The 12,518-nt window shown below is 31.0% G+C and overlaps 1 protein-coding gene across 1 annotated transcript; it reads left to right on the plus strand.

Moving 5' to 3' along the window:
- Positions 1 to 10,267: 10,267 nt before the first annotated feature.
- On the plus strand, positions 10,268 to 10,625 carry BDCG_16130 (uncharacterized protein; the record flags this gene model as incomplete). Its single annotated transcript, XM_045425392.1, has 2 exons — positions 10,268 to 10,300; positions 10,431 to 10,625. The coding sequence occupies 2 exons, from the start codon at positions 10,268 to 10,270 to the stop codon at positions 10,623 to 10,625; spliced, it is 228 nt and encodes a 75-aa protein (XP_045279153.1).
- Between the last annotated feature and the right edge of the window lie 1,893 nt (positions 10,626 to 12,518).

Consider the following 12,518-nt stretch of genomic DNA (forward strand, 5'->3'; position numbering starts at 1 on the left):
CACCAGTGTATCTAGACTTCAACACCAAGTCTCACCCTTGTACTACCCCTCTCAATCTGGCCCATTCTCAGCAGAACAATACAAAAAGATATCTCAGCAACAGCATTCAATACATAATCAGTGAACAATGAGTCAACAGCACATCAATAACTATAAAATCAGTATACTTCAAGGTCTGACTGAGCCTTTGATCCCTGCACAGTGAGATATATTAAATCTAGTTTTAATATCTCAATATTCAATAGATTCTGCAAGAGATTGAGAACAGCAACACTAGATTTCTATTGAATTTGAGAATTAACTCTATATTGATATAATCATTGACAAAGTCTTCTATTTTGAGATATAAATAACCAGTTCCTCTACATCTCACTGGCAATATTTACATTATTATATAGAAACAGACTTATATTCTCTATAATATCAAGACTCTGAAGAGGAAAAGTCTTGATAGAGAGTATACAGTAGTGCATATCTTAGCAGTTTCTATCTCATTCTTCTGCAGCAGTTAATGCAAAAAAAAGATCTTAGAAATAGTTTTTTACTTCTCTTGAAAAAGTAAGGTGTTTTTCTCTGGGTTTTACACAATATTCTTACAAAGAATTAAAAACAGAGTTGTTTTCTGTCATAATTTCATATTCTTTTAAGTAAGAATTACTTTTTCAGTGACTGAAGAGCTTTCATTAATACTTAATTCTCTTTTACACTCTTTATTGACTGATTTGAGTTGCACACTTGTTGTGTGAGAAGAATTGAATAATTTAGAATAAAATTGAATAGTTTTAATCAATTTCTCTGCAAAAAATTGACTTATTTTTTGTCAGTTTTTCTCTCAAAAACTGTCATATCATCTGATTTATTATCAATTGATATCATACTTTTCCTCACTGTATCTTAAGAAAGAGTTTGTAAAGATTTTATTGATTTATCTTAAAAATCACTTTTAGTTTATTAGATTCTCTTCAAAAATCTAACCTAGTTACTGAACTAGTGTGAAAAAAAATCAGGTGTTTTATATACAAAAGTCTTTTATTCTTCTTTTGAAACAGTCTGACCAACTTTTCAATTGAAAATAGACTAATAAATCTCTCAACTGAAACAGTCTGATCAACTTTTCATTTGAAAATAGATTAATAAACCTCTCAATTGAAACAGTCTGATCAACTTTTCATTCAGTGAGTAAAATGAGTTCAAGAGTACACTCAGTTGATGTGAAAAAAGATGTTTTCCCAGATGCCATTCCTGAGATTGAAATTCTAAAGAGAAGAAAGAAGGAAGAAATAGAGAAACAACAAGTTCTTGAAATACAGGAACTGAAAAAAGCAAGCAAAATTCTTGGAAAACAGTGTCTGAGTGAGAAGAATGAAGAAGTTCTGTTAATTCTTCATACTCAGGCTAGACAACTACAAGAAGTGATCAAGTTCAAACTTGGAATTTCAAACACAATTCAAAAAACATTGAAATCTTTCAGTACAGTCACTGACTCTTTTTCATCTTCTACTTCTTCATCTTCTTCTTCAAATCAGAAGAAAACATATGCTCAAGTAGCAGAATCTGCTGTCTTCAAACCTGCTAGTTCAAAATCTGCTTAAAATTCTGAGAAAACTGAGAAGAATATCTCTCAGACCTCTGTTCATAGAAAGGAAAAAAAAGAAATGCAAAAAGAGAAGAACTTTCAAATCTTCAGAAACAGAAGACTTATTCTCAAAGTCTCAAACCAGAAGAGCTTGCAAAAAAACAAGCTAAACTCAAATCTCATTTTCAGAATTAGAAATGAAATTAACCAGCAGTTCTTTTCTCAGTTAATGACTGATATTGAAGTTCAAAAATCAGTCATAGCTTCAATTGAGCCATCTTTCTTTGAAAACTCTATTATTTTAACTACAATGCTTGAATTCAGTGCAGAATTCCTCATTCAGAATGAGAATCTCTAGAAATCAGCAATAGAATCTCTACTGAATACAACAATTCTATCTGAAAGAGATGAAAAGTGGGACAAATTCATTCTTCATGATATTTCAGTTGAAATTTTTGACTGTGAGGAAGAAATGCTGCTTCTCAAAAATGAATTAGAAGAATACAATTCTATTCAACTGAGAAAAGAGCCTGTATGACTTAATTCAATTGAGTTCAGACAGAGCAGAAGAAATGTCTCTGTTCTAGTATATACAAAGACACTTGAACAATCAAGAATCTCTGAAGTAAGAGTAGCAGGTTTGAAAATGAGAGTTCATGAATACAAAGATTCAAGATTGAATCTCAAAGCTCAAACACAGTGTTCAAACTGTCAAAGATATGAACACTTTGCAATCTCTTGTTTCAGAGACTCAAAATGCGCATTCTGTGCTAGAGATCACAAAACTAGTGAGCATAAATATGAAACATGCTCAAAAAGAGATGAAATATGTCAACATACTCTGCTTAAGTGCTTCAATTGCAAAGAAAAACATGCATCTAGCTCAAAAGAATGTGTATTTGCTTCAAGAACTCAGAAGAACTAGAGAAAAGATGAAGCTCAAAGTGAATCTAAAACTGAAGAGAAAAGTCAAGCTAGTAAATTCACAACTGCAAGCTCAAAAAGAAGAAACTCTCAACTATCTAGGTCTTCAAACTCCAATTCTCCAGCTAAATGTAAACAGAATTTGAATTCTCAAACATCTGTTAAGATTAGAGAATTGAGAAATGACTCTGATAATAAACTAGATAGAATGCAAGCAGTTGAGATTCCTGCTTTTCAAAATAGTTATAATCTACTATCTGATGATAGTGATTAGATTCTACTATATCTTCACTCTCTTTTAGTATGAATGTACAATAAAAACAACAAAAAAAGTTTAAAAACTCTTCAAAAATCACATTTATTCAAAATAATGTGAATAGAAACTCAAATTGCATTTATTCTTGTCTTCAGATTGCATTTGAATAAAAAGTTGACTTTGTACTTCTTCAAGAATCAAATTTTGATACTGAGTAAAAGTACATCATTTCTCATTCAAGCTATTACTGCTTTCTTTCTGAAAAATCTGAGATAAAATCAAGAGTAGCAATCTATGAGAGAAAAAGATCAAGATATCAATTTAATCTGAGATTTGATATCATATCTGACTCTGACATTCTAGTGAGTGACATTATAGATAAAGATAATGAGTTTGATACTATTCAACTTATAAATATCTATAATGAAAAATCATTGAAAGAAAACAACAATACCTGGACAATTGATAGAGGATTTTTGAATATAACTCTCTTAAAAAACTCTATAATTGCAGGAGACTTCAATGCACATCATCCCTGATGAAACTCAGAGTGCATAAGAGCAGTAAGAGCAGATAAACTGATTGAATGAACTTTTGAGCATTCAATAGATTTAGTTAACAAGTCTGATCAACAAACATTCTTTAGAAAAGGCATGAAACAGAAATCTATTATAGATCTAACTTTCATGTCATAAAATCTAATTGAAAAAAGACTTATAAACTGGTTTATTGATTCAAATGAAACCTCAGGATCGGGTCATGAGATCATTCAATTTGATATTGAACTGAGTGAAAAACAAAGAAGTGAAAATCCTCTTCTCTCTAATCAGTATAACTTTGAAAAAGCTGATTGGAAAGCAGTTGAAGAAAGAGTAAAACAGCTGAAATCTGAAAGGCAGAGTGAGCTCTATTAAAATCAAAGTCAAGATATATCAAATGAAATGCTTGAGAATAGAGCAAAGCTGATTACATCTATTCTTCTAACAAGTATTAAAGAAAATATTTCAAAGAAAAAGTCTTCTGAGTATTTCAAACCTTGATGGAATAAGAATATCACTTCTAAAAGAAAGCAATTAGCCACTGCTAAGAGAGATTGAAAGAATCACTTAATATCTGATGAAGAGTTCAAAGCTATTTGAAATGAATATTTTTCAGATATTAAAAAAGCTAAAACAGATTGCTGGAACAAATTTCTTAAAGAAGCACAAGGAAAAGAAGTTTTCAAAGTCTTCAACTATACTAAAACAAGAAGTGTAGCAAAGCTTTCAACCTTAGAATATGAATTTCAGAATGAATTATATACAGCAAATTCTTTTGAGAAAAAATGTCAAGCTTTTATGAGAATTCTCTTTCAAAACTCATCATCATATTTAGAAGAGGAGAATATGTCATTTCATGAATATATTGATGAAAATAACTGGGAATGGCCTGAGCTTACATATGATAAACTAGAGTCAGTAATATTCTCAAGTTCAATTAAAACTGCTGCAGGGCCTGATTCAATTAATCACTCAATTATTCAAACCACATATTTCTACTTGAAGAATGAATATTTTGAGCTCTTTTTCAATCTCTTAAAAAATGATTATCATTCTGAATGCTGGAGAGAAGCTACTGGAGTAATCCTTGCAAAACCTAATAGAAAGGCTTCAATTCCTAAGTCATATAGAGTAATATCTCTGTTGAACTGTTTGGGAAAAATTCTAGAAAAGATAATAGCTACTAGATTATCTTTTATAAGCTCTATTAGTAATTCTCTTCTATTTAATGAACAAATGAAAGGTAGAAAACAATGTTCTGCAATTGATACTGTTCTCTCAGTTGTTCATGATGTTCAAGTAGCAAAGCATGAAGGCCTGGTCTCAACTGCAGTTTTTATTGATATAAAAGATGCATTTGATCATGTGTCAAAGTCTAAGATGATTCAAACTTTGAAGATGTTAAAACTGCCACTTTCTCTAATAAAATGAGTCAATTGTTTCATGTCTAAAAGAATTATACAACTATTCTTTGATGGAAGAAAACAAGATAAAACTGAGATAAAAATAGAAGTATCACAAGAATCTTCAATCTCATCTGTTTTATTTGCAATATACACTGCATATCTATTCAAGAATAGAGAGATGAAAATAGTGAGATCTTCAAGTTATGTAGATGATATTGATCTACTCTACAGTTCAAAGACAATCAAAGAGAACTTAGAAGTGATTAAGAAAGTAGCAAAGGAAATCTTTGTTAGAGCAGATATCAATTTAATTCAATTTGATATAAATAAAACTGAGTTAATTCACTTTTTTCCCAGGTTTAATGAGAAAGAACTAAGTCTAACTCTTTTAAATAAAGAGATTAAACCCGGTTTAAATGTCAAATGGCTAGGAGTATGGTTAAACTTCAAGCTGAATTTTAAATATCATATTCAACAAAGAATCATCAAGGCAGAGAGACTACTGAATAGTATAATCAGACTATCAAATACTGAGAGAGGTCTATTCTTTCAGGCTATGAGACAGTTATACATAGTCTGTATTACCTCAGTAGCTGATTATGAAGTTCAAGTTTGATGAAACAATCAAGGAAACTTCACTGAACTCTTTCAAAGTCTACAAAACAGAGCTTTGAGAAGAATTCTGAGTGCATTCAAGTCATGTAAGAATAAGTGCTCGCAGGCGATTATTCGGGTGTTTGCAGCTTGGCGTGATATGTACTGTTAACTACTAGAAGTATTCATGATAGAAAGATAAAATGTAGAGATCAAATGTATAATAGTATTCAAGCTGAGTTGTGAATAGTATTCATGAACTCCAGTCTATATAGTTGTGTGTAGCCAAGGGCCGCTAGCTCTATTAATTACATGAGAGATAGGAATAGAGGTAAAGAATCTGTGAGAAGTGAGATTTCTTACATATCTCTTCCTCTCTAAGACTTCATCTGTGAAGCCTTTCACTGAGTGACTTCATAGAATCAGCTCAGCACTGCAGTGATACTCACTAAAAATTCTTTATATCTATAAAAAATCTCAGTGAGGAAAAATCCCTTGTTATTATAAAGAGAAAAGAGTCTGTCACTCAGTTTCTTGTTTCATGAGATTCTTTGTGATCTATAGATTCTTCTCTAACTATCACACAGATTCATCTTACATCTTTCATACAGAAGAGTTTCAGTTGACTCTCAATCATTTTTACAAGATTCTTATATGATCATTACACAGATTCATCTTACAGATGAATTACTCTCTGTGAGATCATTCTCATCAAAGAGAAACATTCATGAGTTGATCTTTCACTCATTCTCATAAATCATTGTTCTTTGACACTGTAGAATTATGAGAAATTTTTCATTCTTTCATTAACTCTGTAGAATTGCAGAATCAAGATATCTGCAGTCTGCAATCACTCTTTATAGTTATATAGAAAGATTCAGGTCTGTAATTCACAATCACTCTTATTTACTAGAGTGATCTGACTGTTTTATGAGATCACTCACAGTATAAGCAAACCTCTCTAGAGTAGTATAAATATCTCAGATCTATTTATAAAATCTCATCTTCTTTTCTCTTTTTCTGTAACAGCTTCTATTCTTATAAACTGTGAGTATTCTCATTTATCTGCAAAGTGTTTTCACTTAGATGATAGAGAGAGAGTATTTCTAACAATATCTGTATATTGATTCAAGAACTTCTCAAGAATAAAAATTTTTTAATTTCAATATCTTTATAATAATGTCTGATCATTACTGAGCTTCTTGTGAGTATTTCTATGACTTCTCTGATCACTTTTTATCAGCTGATAAAGCAGGGACACTGCTACTCATAATCACATCTTCATCTTCTTCAGCTCTGTCACTGCACCTGATCTTCAGACCAGCAGCTCACTTCATTTCTTTCTCAGATCAGCTTCTGACTCTAAGCAGTGCAGTTTCTCTCTTTACTGTAAGTCTTCTTACAAGTAATTTCTTACAGACTCTAGCTGACAGTTCTTATAAAGTTTCTGATGTTGTCAGTGTCTTCTACAGCTCTGTGAGCCTACAATCACTCTCTCTCTGCCTGCACAATCTCTGATCAGATATATGTGAATATGCCTAGATTCTCTATCAATGATTCTCACACCATGGCACATTTTCACAATCTCATTGTCAATGAGAGATGAATTCTCAGATACCTGCAAAATCTGAGTAATCAAGACAATGCAAATGTCATGAATTTGTGACAGAAGTTGACCTGAATAGATGAGCTCTCTCTTCATATCTTAATTATTTTCAGGCTGAATACTTCAGCACAACTGAGAGAGTAGACACAGCTTCATGAGAGATATCTAATCATATACACAGATAATCAGTTCTCAAGGCTCTGCTGCAACTGCATGCACTCTGATATTCAGCTTCTCTGAAGTCTGTGCATTTCTGATAATCTTCACATCAAATGCAATAATTATCTGTATCACAGATATAATACTCTCTGCTTCTTTAAAGAAAGAAATTGATAGTTGTGAGAGAGTTAAGTATCACAGATATTGAGAGTGTGAATATGAGTTTTCTTTATTTTTTCTTTATTAATCTCTAAATTGTGTTCACAGCCCTGTTTATTTTCTGTTTTTTAGCTTTAATAAGAATATGATTTCTTCTTTTCTTACATACACTGCAGACTGTTCATTTTAGTAGAAACTCATTATCTTATAGACTAGAATTTATAAATGACAGTGTTAATATCTTTATCACAATCAGGTTCTTAGTAAAGACCACATTATTCTGACTTATCAGAATTCATAATATGAAAGTCATATCTCAGCTTCTGCAGATATCTTATCTACTCAGATAATTCTTAAGTGAACTTATTCATCTTATCAGAATATTCTTATCACTGAACCTTGAATCAGAGCTTGTGATCTTACTTCTCTAAGTCAATAATTTCTTTAATCTGATATTCTTTTTCACTCTCTAGTGCTTTATAAACAGAGTGATGAGTCACAGAATTCTCTTCTAAGAATTTCTTATATTTATAAAGTAAAGAGATATGAAAAATATTATATATCTGTAACTCAGATAACAGTTTCAATCTATAAAACTGTAAACTAACTTTCTTCACAATCTTATAAGACTCTGTCTGTAAGAGATTCAGCTTCTTACTAGATCTTCATATAATAATATTTTCTAGACTTAGTCAGACTCTATCATCTTTCTTGAAACTCTTTGTAATATACTTAAAGTCATAGTATCTCTTCTGATACTCTTGAGTCTTTCTCAAGAATTCATGAACTTTCTTCTGAATCTTCTGAATTCTCTCAGCTCATTCACAGACATTATCACACTCTATAGTGTACTCTCATGAGTTCATCAAGATCATCTACAGATAGACTAACCGTGTGACCGTGTCTGAGACCAGGATCAAACTTTACAGTTGTCACATTGCCTAAAAGCATTACTCCTGGTCATGGTTTGTGTTCATCACATTGATTCTAAATCCCGTTATTTCAAATATTAAAGGTTCTAGATTCACTTTTCAAATAAAAATCTAGTCTCAGATAAAGAATATGTTTGAATTCTTAGTCACATTTTCATTCTGATCTCATTATTGAAAATGACATTAAATGAGATCATGAAATCATTTCTCACTTACATAATATCATAACATAGTGCTCATTTGTTGAAAATTCAACAGAGAGTGTTATCAAATATTATTACTTTTCTGAACACAGATTATAATTAATATCATTTTAATTAAAAAAAAAAATGTAAAATACAAAAAATAACAAAAAAATAAAAAACAAAACAACAAGAAAAAATCATAACAAAAAAAAAAAAAAAAAAAAGAGAAAGAAAAAAAGAAGAGAAAGAAAAAGACAGAAAGAGAAAGAAAAATTAAAAAAAAAAAAAAGAAAAGAAAAAGAAAAAAACAAAAAATAAAAATAAAAAAAAATCAAGATTACAGAGCTGCAGTACTCTCAAAATACTCACTTCTCAGAGTCTTTGCAATGTTCATCATCAACTGTGTATCTCTCACAGTGAGAGTAACACAGCTGTAATGAGTCATTGTCTTAACATCATCTAACAAATAATCAGTATATATCTATATAAATGTGAATAATTAGAAAACATACACTTAAAAAGTGTGACCAGGGTGAACTCTGCTGTCACTTGAATGACATCAAGAACAGAACACTGAAATCAATGATTTCTCTCATCAATTTCACAGACAAGGCATGTGAAGATGATCTTGAGAAATATAAGATTCTCTGACTTCTGGTAGAAATGAATCTCATGAAGAGACTCTATTTTCATCATATCAGAGACTGAGTATTATCAAAAAGTGTTACTTCAATGCACATGCACTTACTGCAGTGATTCACTCTCTGTGCACATGGCTGAGAGTTGCAGCTTTCTCACGCCACACAGCTCTCCCTGGGATGCTGCTGCCAGTTTGCAACTCATGCAGTCTCTCAGTCCAGCATGCGCTGCGCATATGCAGCTCTGCATGCTGGGGCTGTGTTGGCCATTATGGCCTGATGTGATACTCGCTTTTCATGGGCCATGTTTCATTTGATTGAGGGGGGGGGGGGATGTGACTGCTGTTTTATTTAAGAGGGGATGGATAATTGAATCTGTAGAAGATAATTTGATTTCTTCTGCATTTGAAATTTGATTAGTCTATACTCTTCAATTTGAGGATTTCTGAGAGTGTTTTAATAGTTTTCATATCAGCTTGAAATTAGTGATTGATTGAAGAAGAGAAAAGAGAGAAGAAAGAAATAAGAATAACTTATCTTTATGATATGAAAACAGAGAATTGCTGTAATCATTTATTCTAGTAACAAAGATCTGTTTTCTGCATGTATCTTTGATATAGATTATATGATAACTGTATATAAAGAATATCAACAGTGTATATATTGAATGAAGATGATGTTACTATGCAACACTGTAGCTGTTTCTGTACATTGCTGAAAGCTGTTAATATTTTCTTTGAGTCTCTTTATATTTGATAAGTCAGTAATATATTTCAATACACTTCTTCTTTCATCATCATCATCATCATCATCATTATCATCATCATTATTATCATCATTATTATTATTACTATCACTATCATCATTATCATCATCATCATCATCATCACTATCATTATTATCATCATTATTATATTATTTCTGGCTGCCTCTTCTGTCTTCACCTCTCTTCAATACTCACTGAAATCAATCATATCATCTCTCTTCAAATATTCTGTGGTCCTGTGGACCACCAAGGCGCGTGAGCACTGTCACAGATTGAAGAGAGAGAAGAAGAAGATATTCAAGTGAGAGGAGACAGATTGCAAGGCATGTTATAATACCTTGAAAAGGCTCTGCAAGAGAGTAGAATAATAATGATTTTAAGTAACACTTCTGATAGATTTAGACTGAACTAAGTATAGGAATAATGCAGATGACACTGCTCATGAGAGATTGAAGAAGAAGACAGTGAAGAGTCTCATGCAGCAGTGATAGAATCAGAAGAAGTTCTGAGAATGATTTGAGATCAAGATGAAGAGAGAGAGAGAGAAGAAGAGTGTTACTGTAAATAAGTAATGACAGAAGAAGATTGAGAGAGTGTTGAAGTGAGAGACAAAGAAGTCAAAACTGATAAGTTTTTTATTTATTGAGAGATAATAATTTTTGATAATACTTCTGTTCTCTAATTGATTAGCAGGAGCTGGCAGAGAAGAAGGGAATTGAGGCCTTGTTCAGGTCTCAAATGTACTCCATGATTCAGAATATTGAGAAGGCAGCCCTGCTCTCTGAGCATGTCAATCTGCTTACTGCTGGGGTGAAACCCAAGACAGCAGACCAGGAAATATGGGATTTTGAGATGCAGGTTGACCTGGCTGAGAGAGAGCAGTGAGAACCCTTCTCTGAGAAGGTAGTGAAGAGAGATTTTGAGATGATTATCATCTCAGATAAGAAGAAGAAGAAGAAGAAGAAGAATGAGAAGTGAATTGTGAAGAATGATAAGAAGAATGAGAAAGAGAAGAAAGATGATGAGTAGAAAAAGTTTTTTTCTTTTTATATTAGTTAGTTTAGTTATAAGTTCATAATTATTAATAATTGAAATTAATTTTGAGTTTTTAAAAATTATTGTACAAGTTGTAATCAAGTCAGGAACAATATATATATATATATATATATTTAACTATCATGATTCACAAATCACTATAATGTATAAGTATCAACATTTTTTCAACATTGATATTCACAATATTAATATATTTTTAATAATATCATCTGATAATATAATTTAGTAACACTCTCTTTCACAATATTAATATATTTCAAGAAATATGACAGAGATTAATCAAGATTGTTTATTTACTTTTATACATTGATAATATTCAATCTGAGTTAGTACTAAAATTATAACTAAGCTAAGAAACAAGATTATTTTCTCTTATATTAATTCTTCTTACACACATCAGTGATCAGTTATTGAAAATAAATTATCATCTTTCTCAAATTATTATCATATCTTCTGAATTCACTTCTTTTACTTCTATTAAAGATTCATAAACTCTTCAAGAAATCACTGTGAATTATAAAGTCTATATTATTTACAATTCAACACAGAATGCTCTCTTTTAATCATGATGAATGATCACTTCATTCTTCACATCTGATTCCAGGTCATGAAATTTATGAAAAACTCAACACAAATATTAAGCTGAACTATGAAATAATTATCAACAGGTTGCATTGCAGATTACTGAAGAGTCATCTCTCTGCTATAATCACTATAACTTCATTCAGAAACATTCATCATAGACTGATTATAGCTCTGAAGAAATTTCCCAACATCTGAAGTCATCAGAATGCAGACAATAAAAGGAAAATAATCAGAAAATTACTACTGAGCTGGTAAGTTGCTCTATCAGATAATGATTTTTGATAATGCTAACTTTCTAATTTGAAGAAAATCATGCAAAAATGACTCTGTATCAGTACTCTGATTTCACAACTCTCATCTGATAACTTCTGTGAATAATTACTTCACATATGTATATCTCTGAATCTTCCTCTTCAATCAATTGAAAACTCTGAATTCTGAACACTTCTTCAAATGCTTAATTTAAATCTTCATATTTCACATTGATTCTGTCTTCAGTTCAACCTTGAGACACACTACAAAGTCAATATGCAACATCTAGGATCAGAGTTGAAGAATCATTGAAGAGTGTCTCTCACAGTGAATGCATGAACTAGTACAAACAATCTTGCATTTATGAGAGTTACATGTTATTACATTGATGAGAACTGAACTTATCAAGAGACATTAATTGAATTTGAATCATTAATCAGTAGTCATACTGAGAATTATATAACAGAGATATTAATGACTGTGATTAAAAATGACTATTAAGATATTAGTTCCAGTCTTCTTACAATTACAACTGACAATGCTGCGAATAACTACACTATGATGAAGAGCTTGAAGCAAAAATTGACTTTACATTTCTGAAATAATAAACAAGGTCATATTCTCTGCATTGCTCATGTGGTTTAACTTGTGATGCAAACACTGATAAAGAATCTTAACATTGAGATGAAGAATAATGAGATGACTGATTCTTGAAATGAGAATGAGATGAAAGTGATTACTTAAGTAACTTTTGCATTCATTTTGTAAAAGATAATGTTTTTTGATAACACTTTTTAATATTGCTTTTTGATAACACTTTTTGATAATGCTACTGTTAATTTTGAATAGATTGACTAATAATTTAAATATCATAGATTTGAAACA

Source organism: Blastomyces dermatitidis (genome assembly GCF_000003525.1).
Source record: "Blastomyces dermatitidis ER-3 genomic scaffold supercont1.1, whole genome shotgun sequence".
Taxonomy (NCBI): Eukaryota; Fungi; Ascomycota; class Eurotiomycetes; order Onygenales; family Ajellomycetaceae; genus Blastomyces; species Blastomyces dermatitidis.